The following is a 20,857-nucleotide window of genomic DNA, read 5'->3' on the forward strand; positions in this document are numbered from 1 at the left end:
AAATTTATTTATTGAAAATTAAAACTAAGTAATTTTATTAAACAAAAAAATAAACAAATAAACTTAAATATTATAAATAATATAATTAAATTTATTATAAAGTATAATTAATTAATTAAATTAATAGTCTAACTTAAATTTAAATTAAAATTTCTATACAATAATAACTATTTAATTATTTTTTTTTGATATTTTTAAATTCAATTTAAATATTAAAAAATAATAATTAATTAATTTATTTAAAAGTATTAATTTTAATTGTTAATTTTTACATAAAAATATATAAAAAAAAAACTGTTGAATAACAATTTCCTTTAAATAGTAACATTTAATATAAAATAAGATATAAGTACTAAAAATATATATTTCATCATATTATTTAGAAAATATATACTAAGTGGCATTTTAAAAGGTGACATATGGTTCTTGGTACATTTCAATATTAGATCTTACACAAATTAATGTAATAAACAATATAAAAAACCACTAACTAATTACTAAGTAACATGTTATCCAATAATAACAATGTTGATATTATTAACATAGATAATTACTTATTAAGAGAGAGAGGACACATGAAAATAATTAAACATCTTAAGAAAAAACAAAAAACAAAATGTACTAGCTACTACTACTACTACATTAATAATAATAATAATATATAAATATAAATACATTTATATTTATATTTACTAGTAGTAGTAGTAATTATATATTAAGACCAGACCCACCAGCCCAACAAAGGCTGATCACCATCATCAACCTGGTTGTTGTGTTGGTGATCAGGGAAGACATCATCAGAAAAGTAAGTTGGGCCACCATGTTGATCATGATCATGATTGTGATCATAATGGGTGGCCTCATCTTCTTCATCGGTGGCCAAAGACATAGACATTGTATTATTACATGGTGGTGTTGAGTATTGGAGATCAGAATTAGGAGTGGTTGTAGTGGTGGTGGTGGTGGTTGTGTGGTGGAAGTAGCAAGAGTCGCCACTGTCGAGAAGGTGTGGACTTTGGTCATGATCATCCACCACCCCACTTCCGCTACCACTGCCACCACCGCCACCACCACCACCGCTACCGGTGCTCACCCTATCCTCAACCTTCATCACACTCATCATTATCTCTTCTTCATCTCCCAACTTATTATTTTCCACCCCAACTCCTCCTCCGGCGATCTCCGCCGCCTCCTTCCCTTTTAGTTTCTCCATCAATGAAGCCACCTAATATTAATATCGAATTTCACACATTTTAATTTAATAAATTATATAAGAACCTAATATTTCAATTCAATAAATAAAGAGTGTTTTTTTTTTGGGAATGATGAAATGATGATGATAATAAAGAAAGGTATATTCGTAAGGAGAGTTTTTAAAGTGTTTTTTTTTTTTTCAAAAAAGAAAATGAAGGTGGGGTTAAGAACCCATGTTATTATATGTATATATATGTGTCTTTTGCTTATAAGATTTAACCCTAGTTATAAATTAATATAGAAATTAAGGACCACAAGCAACATTATGAATCAAAAATGGTTAATTAAATCAAGTATACCAACTAGCCTATATATGTCCTATGGTATATAAATTAAAGTTTGAATGAGACATTAAAAATCATAATTAAAAAATTAATACCGTCAGCAATATATTCTCAAATAACTTGTAGTTCTAATTTCATCATCATTAGATCTAATGACAATGCATTTGGATCTTATTCACACATAAATCCACTAACTAATTAATTGAAAAACATTTAGGTGGCGTTTGGTAACACTTTTTTAATCAGTTTTTTATTTTTAAAAGTAGAAAAGTGAAAATATTTTTCAAAAACATGTTCTATAAACCTGTTTTTACTTTTCAATTTTATAATTAGAAATCAAAATTTTAAAAACAAAAAAAATCACTTTTAGTATTTTTTTTAAACAGTTTTTTTTCTTAATCAATCTTTTAGATTACGACCAGACCCGAACCCAAATCCACTCCCTACGGCCCTGGCGCTAACCCGGCTTTTGACTTGAACCTGAATCCGACTCCGGACCTAGACCCGACTTAAATAAAATCGAAAAATAAAAATAAAAATGAACTTTACAGAACACACTTTTGTTTTCTGTTTTTAAAATTGAAAAACAAAAGTGGTTATAGAACGCATTTTTGTTTTTAAAAAATAATTTTAAAAAAACAAAAATTTTACTTTCATTTTGTGATTAAAAAATTAAAAAACAAAAGTGTTATCAAACGGCACCTTAATTAATTAATTAGGACGTGATCATATAATTAAATTTATTAAGTAATAATAACAAGTGAAGTGTATGTACCTGAGATTTGAGATTATCATTGTGTTTAAGAATGGAGTCATAATTAGCAGAAAGGGAATCATAAGAGGATTTGAGAAGATCATAATCCCTTTCCAGTTGCTTTGTCTTCCACCGTGCCCGGCGGTTCTGGAACCACACCGCCACCTGTCTCGGCTGCAGACCTAACTTCTTTGCCAGCTGGCTTTTCCGATCAGGCTCCAGCTTGTTCTCTGACTCAAAGCTCTTCTCCAACAGATGCACCTAATTAATTATCATCATCAATTTTATCAATATCCAATCCAATCCATATATATATACATAAATATATAACTTTTAAAACTAAAAAAGGGTCAAACTTTATATATATCAAGAAAAGCTATAATTAATCGAATCATTATTTAGTAATCATACAGTGTAGTAGTGTGTATTTGGACAAATGGGACATAAACAAAATGTGTCTAAAGTGACTAAAACTGGTCTAGTGTACAATAACAATTCTCTTAATTAATATATAACTCTAGATATTATTCTAATATTCGATCCGTTAATTACTTTTTTCCCTATAAAAACCAGATACATTAAATATAAAAAAGTGAAGAATAAAAAGACAAGCTATATATATATATATGATCTAATTAAAGGAATATTATTTTTGAGATTAGGATAGAAATTAACGAGCTATATATATAGTTTATTATATATATATATATATGTATACCTGCTCAGGAGTGAGGCGGCGCTTCTTCTCCGGCAACTGGTCATCGTAATAATCGTCATCGTAAAGATCTTCGGGTGAGCTAAAGAAAGGTCTCTTTTTGGAGCTTTCATTAATATCCATGCTCATCATTGATGATCTTGTTGGCCCTATAATCATACAATACAAATCATTTCATATATTGCTTAATACAAAAATTCAACTTATTAATTAATTATGTATATATTAAACCCAACTTCTTATTCATTATTCCAAACTAAATATTACACACAAAAATTTAAGTACGTGTAACGTGATTATATTTTACTTTTTTACCACTGTAATTAAAAAACAATGTATTTATTGTATTTCCCAACATAAAAGGTAAAGAATAACAATAATAATTAGTTAAAAAGAGTATATATTATTTTAGATTTTTTTTTTTTAAAAGTTACTAATTGGACCATCTATTTTGTTAAATAACAAAATAGACCTTGTATTTTCTAAAATTATATAAATAGAACACTGAATTAATTTTTTGTCAATATAAAATATAATAATAATCTAATCTAGTAATCTTATGACAAAATTAAATTGTCTTAAAAGTTTATTATGTTTAAAAATAATTTTTTTTAAAATTGAACCAGTGTCATATTTTTGTTATTTTGGAAAATATAAGATCTATTCTAATATTTAATAAAATAAAAAATCTAATTAATAATTTTTATAAAAATACAGAGTCTAAAATAATATTTATTTTAAAAATTTTATTATTCAAATTTTAATATGTAATTCATGTTAAAATTTGAAGACTAAATATTTAAATTAAGGAACATAATTTGATAAATAAATAATTATTAAGTTAGCAAAATTAAACTGCATTGAATATAAGTACTTATCTCAAAAAATAAAAATTCTAATTTGCTGAATAATAAATCTCAAGAATTTATTAAATGATAATAATATATAATAACTACCTCGAAAAACGGGATCTCCATTTCCGAGGAACAACATGTTGCCAGCGTGGCAACCGGACGTGGGATCAAAGAAAAGACGACCGGCCTCCATTTTCCTATTATTTCTTCTTCTTTATGAATTTCTGCGTAAGATCTCCGGCAAACTTTAGATTCCGGCAACTCAAAGCACGAATATTTTACGTGGTTTTGATTTTATTTCTGTTATATATATATATTTGTATATATATTGGTGGTGGGGTCGGGAGTTTAAGATAGATAATAATAATAATTATTATTAAAAGATCATAATCTTGTGGCGGAAGAAGCTGGTACTCCACAGTAACCTTGCCGGCGTTTCCAACGGACAAATACAAAATCCCATCATACCACCACCACTTCTACCAATCTCCGATACCGGTAAAAATGAAAACTAAGACACAAATTAACGATGAACCCTTTTGGATGTGGAGATAGAAAAGGTTAGAGAATTTCTCAGCTGGGATTTCCGGCCGGTGGTGTAGTACGTCGGAGACTGAGAAGGAGAAGATCTCCGGCGAGAGTTGGCGAAAATTTGGATGGGGTGTTAGGTGTTTTTCGCAGCTAAAGTTTAACGAGATGAGTCGAGCGTCTTTTATACTGGTTCTCGCTCTGTGAAATGACTTAAATGCCCTTCTTTATTTATTTCTTTTTTAATTTTATTTATGGATTTTTTTTTTTTGTAATAATTATCATAGCAGCCTAGAAGGTGAAGTGTGCTACTTATATTATTATTTATTTAAATAAAGTTAATTAAGGTTTTTATCTCACAACTTTTAATATATTAAATTTTACTTTTAAATTTTTAAGATTTTAAAAATTTCTTAAACTATTGAGATTGTTGTATTTAAAAATTTTCGAAAATTTAAAATAAAAAAATTCAAGATATAATTTAGTACATGTAAAAATTTGAGTGATATAATATGGTAGATCAAAATTTAAGAAGAATATTTTAATTAGTAAATTGAATGAAATTAGATAAAAAAAATTTAAATTTAATAATCTCAATAATTCGTAAAAAATTAAGAGTTATTTTTTATTTTTCTTTTTAAAAATATGATTTAATATATCTTAATATTTAACTTTATTTTACCATAATATATATTATCATTTATTTTCTTAACATTAATTGCATCGTAGCAGCCCTAGAGCTTTAATAGAAATACAATAGATTTTCCTTCTAAAAAAAGAGAAATATATAACCTTGTCGCAAAAATAAATAAATAATAAAGTGTATAGTTTTTCTTCTTATTTTATTTGTACTTCTTTAGTTTTATTTTTAATTTTTAAAACAATAAAGATGCTTTCAAGATATTATGAGAAATATAAAATAATTTTTGTAATTTTATTTTATATATATATATATAAAAAAAAGGATATATACAAATAATATCCACTATCTAGACTCTCTAGAGTATTCTTATTTTGATGAGTCCACTTCCGTTAAATGTATACGTATATTTTTATATGCAAATTTTTGTATTTATGCTACATTGCCTAAAATAACTTCACAAATGTAAGAGTTAAATTTAATTAATTTATTTTTAAGGGAAAGAAAAATCATAACAATTTTTTAAATAATTAAAAAAACTTGAGGGTACCAATAATATAATTTTTATTAAATTAAAAATCTTACAATACATATAAATTAAATAAATTATATATATTTTTTAAAATGGTGGCTCCCTTAGCTATTTAGGGTGTCCCTGGATGTTCTGGTGCTTCGCCTAGGCAGCCATCCGCCATTAGATGTATCAGATCCCTTTTGGGACTGAGTTTCTGAGGTCTACCTTCTCCTTGGTCTCCACCTTCATCTTCTTGCTGGCGCCACCTTCAGAAGAGTCAGCTTGCTTTTTGTTGATCGCGACTGGCCCATCATAATCAGAACTATTCCCTCTAAGTGTTTTCCATAAGAACCCGCTTTAACGGTTCCACGACCAGGATAGGTTTTGTTAGGTCAATGATGGAAGTGGACATGGCCTCCGTGCCTGGAGCCTTAGAAGCAGCTTTCAGATTCGAAGCCAGAGGTGCTGGCTGCTGAGATCTGCTCCCAGAACCCTAGTCCTTCTTTCCTTTATCTCTACTCCCCTGGGCAATTTCCCAAACCTCGTTAGATCAAGATTTGATTTTCTCCAGGAACCTATTCAACAATCTCATTTGTAGAGTGGCTGGTTGATTTGCATAAAATGAACAAAATATCCATCAAACAAGACTACAATAAAAGATATGATCTTTACAATACATCATCATGCAAGACATTAAGAAGATCTAAACTATTAACTTTAGTATAATTAATTTTTTTCCTAACAAAAAGAGCGATATCTTCTTAACCTGAGTTATTCTCGTATTGAAAGAAGCTTGGAAAGTAAATTGTACTAAACACATCTACTCTGACATGATGGTACACAAGTGGTTAGGACTCTTATATGATGCAATCTACTCTATCTATATACTTACTGTATGGATATCTACACTGGTCTAAGTTTAAGAAATATGTATTAAATCCACATTGAATATGACAGTTTCAAAATCAATTATAGTGGGAGCCCTAATTATATGGAAGGGTGTTCACTACTACTGGAGGTGCTCGCTCCCAGAGCACCCTCATTACACACTACCTCCTTGAATCAGATAGTAAGTTCTTCAGCCTTGCTTAGGCTTTTTGGGAATTGTCTCCTCCAATCTACCAACCATTGCTCATCGACCTTCATTGCCTTCAAAGCTTCCACTACAAATTTTTTTTACTTTTAGTCACAACAAAACTTGTGACTAAATGTAAAAAAGTTGTGACTAATTATAAATTTTTCTCCTACATTGTGACTAAAAAGTTCGTGGCTAAAAGTATTAGTCAAAAAATTACTTTGTTGTGACTAAATGTGTTTTTAGTCACAATACTTGTTGTGACCAAAGCTAAATTAGTGAGAACTTGTATCTAAATACTATATGTTTAGTCACAAGAAATTTTTTTGTTGTGACTAAAAGTCACATTTTGTCACAAAATTTTTCTGTTGTGACTAAAAGGTTGTCACTAAAAGCAGTCTTTTTTTGTAGTGTTCTTCAGCAGTAATAATTGCGATGACCTCCCTAACCTCGTTTGGGTCCCCTCATAGAGTGTCCTAGACTATGTCCTTCACGGAAAGGTGAGCCACGTCCTGGTGTGGGGCAATGAGACCTACTTCTTGGTCACAAGCTTCTCTCTACTTGCAACTCCTTGGATAAAAATGATCACTTGTAGAAAGTTACCCTCTCTTCCAGCTCCTGAATCAGAGGCGACTGGAAAAGGCAGTCTAACAGATGCGAAAAACAAGATATCAGTATATGTCAAACAAAAGGAAAAACAGAATCCTAAAGTGTAAAGAGGGAGACGACACTTATTTGCAATATTAAAATCTAAACTAAGGGTAGGAACCCTCTTCAGTGAGAAACCGAAGGTGTAAAAATAGTAGTTCCCTAAAATCGTGCATTTTAGAAATTAATTTGAGTTATTTTTCATGCTATATCTTCTTTGGTAGGAGTACTAGATTATGTTGTGTCAATATTCGTGTCCATAGAAATAAAATTTTGTGGAGTCATATGGTAATTAATAATAAGCTATTATATTGGGATTAATAATTTTTTGAATTGTAAACAACTTAGTAAAATATCTACACCGATTATCTTAACTTACTTTGTAAAAATAGTTCAACTTTGTTATCTATGAACTCTATATTTGGTTAATTAAATTTCTTTTTTCTTAAAACTTAAAAAAAAAAACAAAAAACAAAAAATATGACAGTTTACAGATTGATGAACCATGCATGCATAGTGTTCTAGTGCAGATCAGGAGAGACTGACAGATTTTAATATTTATATATATATAATATTTATATAAGGTCCCATACTGCAGATCGATCAATCGTGGTGGTTCTCTCCTCACCTCAGATAGTCAGATCTAATTCACATATATATATATATATATAGGGCAAGACTATGGTAGGACTTAGCATAAGTTCCCTACCGGTAGGGAACTTTTTTTGACCATTGATTTTAGATCATGTGGTTATTAAGATGTAAGGCTTATATTTTTATGATAGAACTGTATGTATACAATTAAAACTTTATACATATTATAATAATATTTAATTATATTTATTTAAAAAATAAAATAATATTAATAATTAAAAATTAAAAATTTTATTAATTTTTAATTTGAATTATTATTATTTATTAGAAGAGTTCATTTAAATTATTTTTATATAGGTACTGTCTATTAATTTTTTTTAGCTATGTAAAGATCTCAATTTTTTTTTATCTCCTACATAAATAGTTATTATTTTTACTAAGTCTCCAAAAAATCTTTGATGCCGGTTAAAATATGACAATATATATAAAAATAAATTAATTGTCTAAATTTTTATACATTTCTAACCCATAAGAATAAATTTTGAAATTTTATTTTTAACAAAAATATTGTGTAAATGAAGCATAAATTTCACAACTCTATCTCGTTAATAATTTTTCTATTTGCCTCGTGGTATATTTCGCCATGGCAGCCATTTCCCAAGAGAGTGGGTATGAAACTAAATTGTGAGTGGTCTCAAAAAAAAAAAAAAAGCTTCGATTATGGTGTAGGTTTTCATGATACATACTCATTTGCTTGATTTTTTAATATACGAAGCTTAACTAGTTTAGTTTACAGTATTAGTAAGGGGATAATGTTGTGAAACTTTTGCTTCATTCAACACAATGTTTTTGTTAAAATAAAATTTTAGAAATTATAACAGTTCACAGTGCTCATCAAATTTATTATTTAAAAATAACTTTGGTATAAAAAATAAATAATAATAATAAAACTTTAACATACTGTGTATATTTGCATATATTCAATAATAAGAAATACTCAACAAATAAATTTTCAAAAAAAAAATTCTCAACAGTAAAATATTATTTTGTTAAAAAAAAATAAAAGAAAAATGAGTAAAGTATTAATTAAATTAATAAAGTAATAAATAATCTCATACAACCTAGCTCTAACATAACATCAATGCAACCTATTTTTTTAAATTTTTATTGGTTAAATTTAGTTCCCTATAGCATAGGGTAAAAACAAACGTACCTACTATAGATTTACCCTATATATATATATCAATTAATTTTATTTTAGTATATATTATATAAAAAAGATTATTATCTTATCTTATTATATTCTAATTTGTTTTCTTCCCAAAAACAAAAACCCTAGCCTCATCCCCATCTCTTTATACCTTTTCCATCTTAACTATATTTATTATATTTTTATATATATTCACCTCACAAATTTATTAGATACGTAAAATAAGAATATATTCGCATGCACTAATTAATTAATATAACAGTTTAATTTCTATATACACGTACGTAATGTAATTAATAAGAAAAATAAATTAATTAATTAGTCGATTTTTGTTATAGTATGGCAAAAATTTAATTTGAGAACTAGTGTTGTTATCTTATTGTGACACAATATATATATAATTTTTGACTTAATAATAATATATAATTAATATTATGTGATGATAGGTGACTGATGGAAGCTCCAACCAAAGCATATATAGATTTGAGATTCAGATTGTGTGGTGTGTATGCCACTAATACTAATGCTAGTGCCATGCACCCACTAATGTAGCACAAACAAACTATACCAATACATACACTACTTATTCACTCTCTACTTATTTTTCCTTTTTAGGTCATTACACAACCATTCATTTTTTCTTTCAAAAACTCATCATCATCATCATCATCATATATATATATATATAACAATTTTCAATGAGTATTATCTATAAATAATTACTAAACATTATGCGCACGGACGAACATTGTTGTGTTAATAATTTCATATATATGAAATCTAAAATCAGATTATTGATCAACAATAATTATGAAACAACTCAAAATTACATCATTTTATTTAAGGCATTATCACACTCATATATATAGCTTATCATGAATCCTCTTGAAGTTTACAATTCTAAAAAAAAATGCAAGAGAGCTAACCATGAAAAACAAAACCCTTATCACAATACTATATTCAATTAAGCAATCTTCCTCATAAATATATTATATATTTTAATTTTTATTTAGTATATATTTTAGTTGTTTAATTTTTTTTTTTTTTTGAAGTTGTACAATATCATTTTTTAATAAAAAATATTTAATTTAATTGCTATTTATAAAAAAATATAATAATATTTAATTTTTTTTTAGAAATACTATTTACTTTTTTATTTTTTAATTAATAATAAAAATATTTTGTTCGGTAACTACATTAGGTATAACAGCGTCACAATAGTGTTTAAAAAGAAAAAAATATTAGAAAGACATTTTTTATGTGAATGGTGTAAAAAAAATGATAATAGAAATATATATATATTTTTTAAATATATGTAAAATAATTGTAAATTGTAATGTTAAAAAAGTATATTATATTATATAGCCATATATATTTAAAATAACATGAAAAATGAGAAAAATATGTGTTGTAAATTTAAATTTGAATTATATAATATTTTTTAAAAAATAACACTTTTAATTATATAGCTATATATATTTTAATCTAAATAGAAGTAGAGAAAACTAGTCTCTATATCATTAGTTAAACTTAAGGACAACATATATAAATAATAATTATGTTTATTCATATAAAATAATTTTAATTCAAGTACAAAAACATGGATCCCAAATTATTAATTAAATCGTATTAGCCATATAATTTTTTATAAAAAAACTCCGTACCACAGTAATTAGTCGACCAGCTTTATAAATGCATGCATGGTTTCTCCATATTAATTAACACAGCCATTAGTTATAGATATATTATGATCCTAAAAATGTTATTATTTCAATTTAAAAACATGAATTTCCTATATATGTATATATATAAAAACGCAAAGTTGGTCAAATTGTGATGTAAGTAAATTATTAATAAAAGAGAAAGATCTATATGAAATAATATATTTACATATACAAATTCAGTCCACCTAATTAATTATAATTTATTATTAGTTTATATGACGTGTATATATATATCAGATAAGATATTTTTTTTAGGGAAGAAGAGATAAGATGAGATAAAACATGAATTTTGCTGTTATATATTATTACTTGATAATATCTATATATTAATTGTTAATGTAACTCATTTGGACAGCCTTTAATTTCTTTATATTATTTCATAGTGTGAACAATTCATGTTCAACATATTCAAAATAAGTATGATTAAAAATTGATATATTTATGTTTATATGTAACTATCATCACATGAGTGACTCATCAAGTGCTTACGCAAATGATCAAGTGATTATATATTGAAAAATTCAGTCATGTACTAGCTATACTACTCTTATGTTTAATTTAAGTTTATTTTAATTTATACTTTTTTACTTTTACTTTCACTTGGTTTGGTATATATATTAATTAATTTTTTTTTGGTGCTAATTTCTGTGTGACTACAATTAATACATTTAACAATATTACTAAATAATTCAATCAATTTTTTTTATTATTAATGATGCTATATTTATGATGAAAAAAATAGGGATTTTTCTTTTTTTACATTTCATAACCGTTTTTTTTTTTTTTTTTTTTTTGCATTTTTACAGAATTCTACATAAAAATCTTATTGCAACTAGCGCTGTAACCTAAATTGCAACAAAAAATCGTACAGAAACCCTTATTACAACTAGCGCTGCAACCACTTTAGAAACCCAAACCGTAAATTTGAAAAAAAAAAAAAACTAAAAAATAGTATATGGGATAATTCTCCAAAAAATATATATATCTCTTATATTAAACGTGATTGTTGAATGTATAGAAGTATCGTGATAATCATGACATGTATAATATTTATTTGATGAACATGATCATAACTAGCTTGTATAACGTTATTATATTTTCAATAAATTTATTCATTGCTTTTAAAAAAAAAGTAATTGGTTAATATATTTTTTTTAATTTTCCGTTAAATTTAGCAGGTTAAAATTAATAGTGTTAATCAATCAATTAATTAATTATTTTTTTAAAAAAGTAGTTTTAAATATTTAATTTAATTTATTTATTAAAATATAATTAGATAATTATTAAAAGTATTAATAAAATTAGATAATTATTTTTTATATAAATTTTAATTTTAATTTCAATTATTAAACATTAATTTAATTAATTAATCATACATTTATAACAAATTTATTAGTTATTATGTTTAAAATATTTATAATTATTTATTTATTTTATTGTTTAATAAAATTAATTAGATGTATTTTTTATAAATAAAATTAAAACTATATTAAATTGTATATATTTAAAACATATAATTAAATATATTAAGTTTATTACTTTTTATTATTACTATATTTAAATTAATATTTAGATAATTAATTGTAAACTCTAATACAAGGTTAAATAAACATACTTTGTATTTTCTTAATCTTAATACTCAAAATATATATATTTATATAGTTTCACCACTGAAATTTGTTGGCCTACACTATAATTAGTTACTGGGGACAAAAGAAGCTAGAGTTTGTTATATAGTGAAACATATATATGGTAACAAGAACATTTTCCTATGAAGTTAATAATTAGTTACCAGTTGACAATTCAATTAATAATATGATTCTTCATCTTATAATTGTGTGTTATGTTATATAACAAATAAGATTTTTGTATGAAACTTGCATATTAATTAATTGTTTAATTTTGATGTCGATTTATGATGAAATTTAAAAGCAGACAATTATGTAGATGTCACCTATATATGTATGGCATATACATATTAAAATTGATGATATATTTATTATTATGCATTAATTACTATTTTATATGAAGGAGGCATAGACTAAGGCCGACAGTTTTATGTATGCCCACATGGATAAATTAAATTAAATAAAATTATACAAATAATATATATAAAGTTATATACAATGATATTTGATATGGTATATTAATTTAACTTATTGAATGGAGATATTATTTAGGCATATAGATGGCTTAAGTCTGATTGGATTGTACAGAAATAGATCGAACCATAGATGCAGCTGATCATTTTCTTCATCTATATATTTCCCTATTCCCTTTGACAGCTGCACTTGGCCCTAGGAGAATCAAACTCCTATATTTATTTATTTATTTTATTTATATTTTCAGTGAAAGTGGAAGGAAATTATTGATTAAGTAATTAAATGAGAAGAATGAAATATATAAAAATAAGAATATATGAGAATTTAAATAGAAATAGAAATAAAATTAATTAAAATTTAAAATATATAAAAAAAATTGATAAAAAGTTTATTAATTTTTTTGCTAAATCATGCATTGGAATATTGGAATGATCTTTCATTCTATTTTGAAATATAGAATAGTCATTCTATCAAAATAGTAGAAAGACCCTTCTATTAAAATGATATTCTAATACTTATATTATAGAATAAAATAAAAAATATTTTCTTTCCATTCTATTTTATTTTATTACCGGCCTTTAACCAAACCAAACACTACCTAGTAGTATAGAAAAGTTAGTTTACCTTTAGTTTTGTTTATTTTTTGGGTTGCAAACAAAATATGTGTACTTTTATTTTCTTGCTTTACTTTGTACAAAGAAAAAAAAGATATATATATAAAAATTGAGTCAACTGGGTTTTTTTTGGCTCAAAAGATTACATGGTATTGATCCTTTCCCCACTTTAGGTTGTGCAAACTATAGGAGTTTTATATTTTAATCTATCTTAATTAATTGCATCATCAGTCAAATTTCGAGAGTTCCTATAAAAAAAGATAGTACCACTTACAGTTAGCCTTCCTTCATATGAGTCATGCATAATTCCTTTTAAAATAAATTATGGTAAATTTCGAACTCTTATATATAATCTAAATAAAAAATAAGATGGCAATAAAAACAATATCACTATACCTGTGGATATATTGAGTCAACTATTGGTAATATTATATATTCATATGTTGCTATATAGCTAGGTTTATATATAGCTAGGTGGATCACAAAGAACATCATGTGATGTATGAAATTATATAATGAATGTGTGTTGTATCCATTTTCCCTTCTAAGTATTTGCATATGATTAGATCAATAATGGAAAATAAAGATCTAAAAGCTAATAAGTGTGATCAGAAACAATCCAAAAAAAAAAAAAAAACTCATAAATTTATTAATGTATATATTTATCAACTTTCCATGTGTTGGCCAGTTGTCTACCAATGGCTTGTGATGTGGGAATATTTTTTAGCACTCATTATTAATTTTAAAAAATAAAATCAAAATGTATAAAAGTGGAGAGAAGAATCACATAACTTTAGGATTAAAATATACTTCCCATCCTAAAAATTGTAATGGGATTCTCCTCCTTCCTAGCTATAATAACATAAGAAGAAAACCCTAAAATAATAATAGTCACATAAATATTTTATAGTGCTTCTACAATATACTGATGTATATATATATGATCTTTTACTTGCTTCGGTATTAAAAAATAATTATAGTTTATTTTTTAATATTTGTGTACATTATAATTATTTAAGATATGCTACAAAATTTTAAACAATTCAAAATAATTTATAATATAAAAAGCCGCATTCAAACTAAATATTTCACACGCGTATAAAATAAAATAGTTACACGTGCAACATACAATTTGAATCCTACTTTTGGCATATTAAATTTTTTTCAAATTTGTTAATATCGTACAAAATGTCTTAAATAACTATAACGTACATGACCATAAGAAAAAATTTGACTAAAAAATTATTTCGGCTGGATATACCAAAACAAATAAAAGACATCAATATTCAATATACCCTCTAGTCCAACAATACATTTGACCAATCAAATTATATTTTAGTTATAACTAATAGAGTTACACTAGAAAAAAAAAAAACCAAAATACCAAAAAATATTAATGTAACAATAATAACAATAAATAATTATTAATATTATATAATAATAGAATTATTTTTGAGTAATATAATTTTATGAATGTATAACAATTTGGAATAAAATTAGTAATTTTACGCAAATAAATTTACAAAATATGTGTATATATTTTATTGTAATTATTCTAATAATATAGAAGTATACTTTGTTAATATGAGATTTAAAAAATGCATAATTAATTACAATTTAGAGATTTTTTTTTTTATAATTAGCCCAAATTTTAAAACTTAATTTTTTATAACAAATTAAAAATTATTCTTAAATAAAGATTCTACGGTATCTCTTTTAAAAAATTTATTGTAAAATTTTCCTAAATCATATTAGGCATGAAAAATATAGTCAAAGTAGAGTTTCTTTCAACTTTTTTAAATTAATTATTTAATTTCCATAAAGCACCAAATATTTTCTAAACACAATAGTGGAATCAAGGAAACAATATGCATATAGCTTAGCTATGAATATATATATCATCACTTTTTTTATTATTATTAAATTTGATATTTTATTGGTTATTGGTTTCTTTTTATTAATGGACTATTATAATTTATAATTAAATATAGGTTCTAACCAATGAGGTTAGTGCATGTTGCAAGGAATATGTGTATATATATAGCGTGTATAAATTGTGTGAATGGATTAATTAAAGAGTAGTTTGAAGGAATGTGCATTCTCCACCCAACAAAATACTCTCGTATCTTTCACTTTTTCATTTCATATTGGGATGTGCAATACAACATACAACCCCCTAACCCTAAATCATGTTATATATTTACATATATATATATATACAAAGTGATGATGATCGAGTTTATATATGCATGGGGCATTGTTGAATCTATTGGACATTTTTGATGAATCTGTAAACTAATCAAATAACGTACAGATGATCAATAACAGAAAAGAACAAAAACAGAGAGTAAAGAATTGAGAGAAAGATTGTATTTTCTGTGTAGCCCTCGGTTACGATGACCCGACGAAAAGGTTTTTCAAAACCAGTTATTTTAAACCAATTAATTATTACTCAATATTATTTTTGTGCCTGATTACTAATTTTTTTTACAAATATGAAAGTAAAAATTTATATGTAATTATTACTTGTTATCTAAATATATTTTGTATTGAAGTGTTTTCACCATGAATTTTTTTTTTTTTTTATTGTGGACTGGAATTTTTCTTGAAAAATATTGTGTACTGTGTTTAGTTTTTATTGTTGTTTTTTAGTTGTTTTACTGTTATTTTTAATTATTCTGTTTTGTTGGTTTACGGTTGTTATAGGTTGTTTTATAAAAAAAGTATTTTTGTAAAAAATTTCCGCGTAGCAGTAAAATTATACATTTCTGTTTAAAATTCAGTATTTTTGTAAAAATCTCTTTTATAATAAGAGAATTTTTAAAAATACATTTTTTTTATATTTTATATACAATTTTACGGCTTAAATTTTTTATTATAAAAATACTCTTATAAAGTTTTAAAATTATAAAAATACACTTTGCTCAGTAAAAATTAAAAAAAAAAAAAAACAAGAAATCAACATTAAGATAGCTATAAATCAACCATAAAAAAAAAAAAAAAAAAAAAAAACTAGAAAAATAACCTCAACAACTATTAATACAACTATATGTAAATAAACTATAAAGCAACAAAAAAAAAGGTATATTATTTTTACTAATGAAAATTTGTCTCTGTTGACATATTTTTTTGAATTTTTTATAAATTTTTGATTCATTCTGTAAATTTTCTTTTGTAATATGGTATGATAAGGTAAAAATATATACTAGGACGTCACTTTTATCCATATGATCACCAGTATCATCTTTATTTTTGGCATTAAATAAATTATAACCCAAACTTTTACATAAGAGTATACATTATAGTTCTAGCAAGCATTTCACTTTGTTTTTTAATTTTTTTAAATAATTTATTGTATTCAAAATATAATTTAAACATTTAATTATACTTGAATCTATTTTTTTTTTATATACATATGCAATTGATTATTTTAAATACCAGTGTTAATTTTATAAATTATTCAAAAAAAATTAACATATACATACAAGATAAATATTTACGGTAACTATAAATGATATCTCGTCACACAAAAGAAAAAGAAAAAATAGATTATAATTTCTCTATAAATATTAACAATTCTATGTAAGGGTCCGTTTGGTACGCAGGATTGGACTGGATTGGACTGAAAAGAATTGGACTGGACTGGACAAGATTGGATTATGCTGAAAGTAATCCATGTTTGGTTTAAGAATGGACTGGACTATTTTATTTATTTCCTTTTAGAAAAAAAAAACTTAAATTAAATAAAAATATATAATAATAATTTAAAATTAAAATATATAATAATAAATAAATATAAATAAATAATTCGTAGCAAAAAAAAATAATATATCATATATAATTAAGAATATATCATAAATATATAATAAAATATTTTGTCATATTTTTTATTTAATAAATAATTAAAATAGTAAAATAAAAATACTTGAATAATATTTAATTGTTTATCTTAAACACTAATTTAATCACTAATTTAATATAAATATTAATTTTTTAAAATATTTATATAAATTTTTTAGTAATTTAAAAATAATGTATAATTTTATTGTCATATTTTTTTCTTAGAATCAATTTAAGTAACTATTATTTAATTAATAATATTCTAAATTTTAAAAACTTATGTATAATAATTCAAAATTATACATTTTTACTAATTTTAATGAATAAGTTTTTGATAAAAAAATGTATAAATAAATGTGCGATAATTATTTCCTTTAAATTCTTATTAAATTTAAAATATATTAATAAAATTTAAATTAAAAAAAACGATAAAAAAAAAAAATCTCACCTGCATGAGATTATTTATCCCAGCCTGCTGGTTGGATATCCAATCCTGCGTACCAAACGGGCCCTAACTGTTAATTGGGTTAATAATATCACTCTCTATGTGTCCCCCACGTCTCTTATGGAAGAGGGTAGATGCCCTTTCGCTAGCTTGTTTTATTATTCCTTCACAACTAAGGTAAGGTCGACTAATAAAAATGCTTATATATATATTGAGATATCTCAATATATATATGCTTGTAAATCTTTGGTCAATATTGGCCATATTATATCTTTCTCTCTCCCTCTCCTATAAACAACATGAACACTTTTAATCTTTAATTTTCCTTTGGTTTGATCCTAGCTATAGCTAGGCAGCAATAATATAGTAGCTTTAAGGTAAGGATGAGATAAAAACAAAACAAAATAAAAGTAGTATATAGTAGTGGTCCTAAGAAGGAATAGGCATAAATATATATATATATATAGAGAGAGAGAGAGAGAGAGAGAGAGAGAGAAAGAAGTAGTGTACTAATAATAACATATGTTGTGGGTAAAAGTAGAGGACATGAAAAGATGTGTAATAAAGGATGGCCATTGGCACCTGGTGAAGAGAAACATTATTATTATTATTATTATTATTATTATTATAAGATATAATGTGTGTTTTTCTTATTGGAAAATTACATAATAGATTGCGAGCTAGAATTCTATTTATTTTATACACTTAATTATTATATATTTTTTTTCGACAGATTAAATACTTTAAATTATAATTCTATTAATATTATTATTCTATTTTAATATAGAGATATTTGTAGTATAAATATCGTTTTAAATTTTATACACGTATATAATTTAATAAAATAATAATGACAGATTTAAATAATTACCGCTTATTTGAATATAATTGTACATAATAATAATAATAATGACAAAAATATAAGTTGACCTATTTAATCTGTGTTAAAAATAAATATTATATTTAAATATATAAAACTCAAAATATAAATTAAAATAGTTATGTAACAAATATGGCTGGTAATAATAAAGTTAAAGAACGGTTGAGGGTAAGAGGTAGTGGCTTAAATTTTGTCTCTCTTTTTTTCTTACAAAATGCGAGGAATAGGGTCAGTACTACTTCTTGTCGAATTCTCTTTCGGCCATTCCAATGTCTTTGTCTTGATTTGCAACGACTAATGTCTATCTATATTTCATTACTCGACACTACTCACTATTAGAATATTTTATATATGGAAATTATTTTCTAATTAAGGAAATAATTTTCTATTTAAGGAAATAAATAAATAATTGATTTTCTGATAAATGAATATTTTATATTCATTGAATCTGGACAAAATCAATTATGTAATATTCTATATATGGTCAGATTTCTATATTCATTACCTGATTTGATTTCCTGAATTAATTGTCAAAATATTCTGACAATTAATGTGGCGCAGATACTGATGGAGTATCTCACCTATAAATATAGGGTCTCGGTCCCCGAGCTCCTCACTCATTCTGAATCCATTCAGCAAATTCCATCTAAAGAGAGTTGAGAGAGCGAGGAAGCCCGAACTCCAATACTGAAGCTATCGCAGGGATTGAAGCTCAAAGATCAATGGCTGGAGGTACATCGATCCTTTCATTGCATATATTATTGATATGATTACAGTTTATTTTCCGCATTTCATATCTTTTGTATATGCTATATTACATACACTATATATATAGTCTAACAGTTGGTATCAGAGCGGATTTATCTCTGCCTTGATTTTATTTGAGTTTCATATATATATATATATACATACATATACTGTTCATATATATACATATTTGTTTTCGGTTCTGTATATATATATATTTATATTCATACCATTTATATTATATATACTTTTTAATCAGTATATACATATATATATATATTTTATTGTTCATATATACATATATATTATATACTCATACATTCGTACGTGTATATATATATTTTATATGTATATATGTTTATATATATATTGTATATTATATATATGTTTTGTCACATAATAATAATCATAATATTCATTTTTTATTATGTTATATATACATGCATATATATATATACATGCGTATATATAATCACGATCGGTCCATGGTTTTGTTTTTTCCTTTTTTCATTTTTCGGTGTTTATTTTGAATTCTATATACATTACTATATTCGTATAGTATTATAGATCGATCTAAGCATTGAAAATCCATTGAAAAACTTAAAGATGGAAAAAATTTTCAGTTAAAACTTTTTCGGACCCGATTAGTTTCGTGATATTAAAGTATATATTTTTTCGTGTTTTTGTGCATAAAATCTATGTGGATCTCTTTATTATTTGATTTAGAACCATTTAGATTTGAAAACACGTAATTTGGTCGTCGGAAACGCAATTTCCGATCGGGTTTGGGTCGGGTTCGACGGACCCGCGTGCAGAAAAACGGGTCAAAATCGACCCGGTTCGCTGAAGAAGACGACGCAAAACGACATGTCGTTTGGAGAAAACGACGTGTCGTTTGGCGTAAAACGACGTGTCGTTTGAATGGCACATTGCAGCTGTCGTTGTTGAAAAACGACATGTCGTTTTTCACATTGTGGAAAACGACATGTCGTTTATACTCTTATGAATCAGCCTTGCATTGAAAAAACGACTTGTCGTTTTTCTGTTAGGGAAAACGACGTGTCGTTTTCTTCTTCATTTTCAGCCCTTCAAATTTTGGAAAAACGACGTGTCGTTTTGCTCTTTGCAAAAACGACATGTCGTTTGGCAGTATGGATTTTTCAAAAAAAAAAAAAAAAAAAAAAAAAAAGGGGGAAAAATTCCGAATTTTTTTTATAAATTTTTATTTTTTTGGAATATTAATTATTTTCCCATTTCAGTGTTAATTTAGTCAATAAATTGCATTTAGTTAATTTTCCATTTTTGTTTAATACATATATATAGTATAAATTGAAAATGGAAATTTGTTTAAATTTGGTAATTTATTACATGATTTATTTAGGCATGTAAAAATTGTGCTAATTTGTGCATTTAATTATATATTACCAAATTTCTG

General features: G+C 25.0%; 1 protein-coding gene across 1 annotated transcript; it reads right to left on the minus strand.

The window, feature by feature from the left end:
• Positions 1 to 494: 494 nt before the first annotated feature.
• On the minus strand, positions 495 to 4,559 carry LOC115700934 (homeobox-leucine zipper protein HAT5). Its single transcript, XM_030628613.2, has 4 exons — positions 3,964 to 4,559; positions 3,011 to 3,156; positions 2,314 to 2,553; positions 495 to 1,225 (listed from the first exon to the last, which is right to left on the minus strand). Exons 1-4 carry the CDS (start codon positions 4,052 to 4,054, stop codon positions 716 to 718), a joined length of 987 nt encoding a protein of 328 aa, XP_030484473.1. The 5' UTR covers positions 4,055 to 4,559; the 3' UTR covers positions 495 to 715.
• Positions 4,560 to 20,857: the final 16,298 nt, after the last annotated feature.

This window comes from Cannabis sativa, chromosome 8, assembly GCF_029168945.1.
Source record: "Cannabis sativa cultivar Pink pepper isolate KNU-18-1 chromosome 8, ASM2916894v1, whole genome shotgun sequence".
Taxonomy (NCBI): Eukaryota; Viridiplantae; Streptophyta; class Magnoliopsida; order Rosales; family Cannabaceae; genus Cannabis; species Cannabis sativa.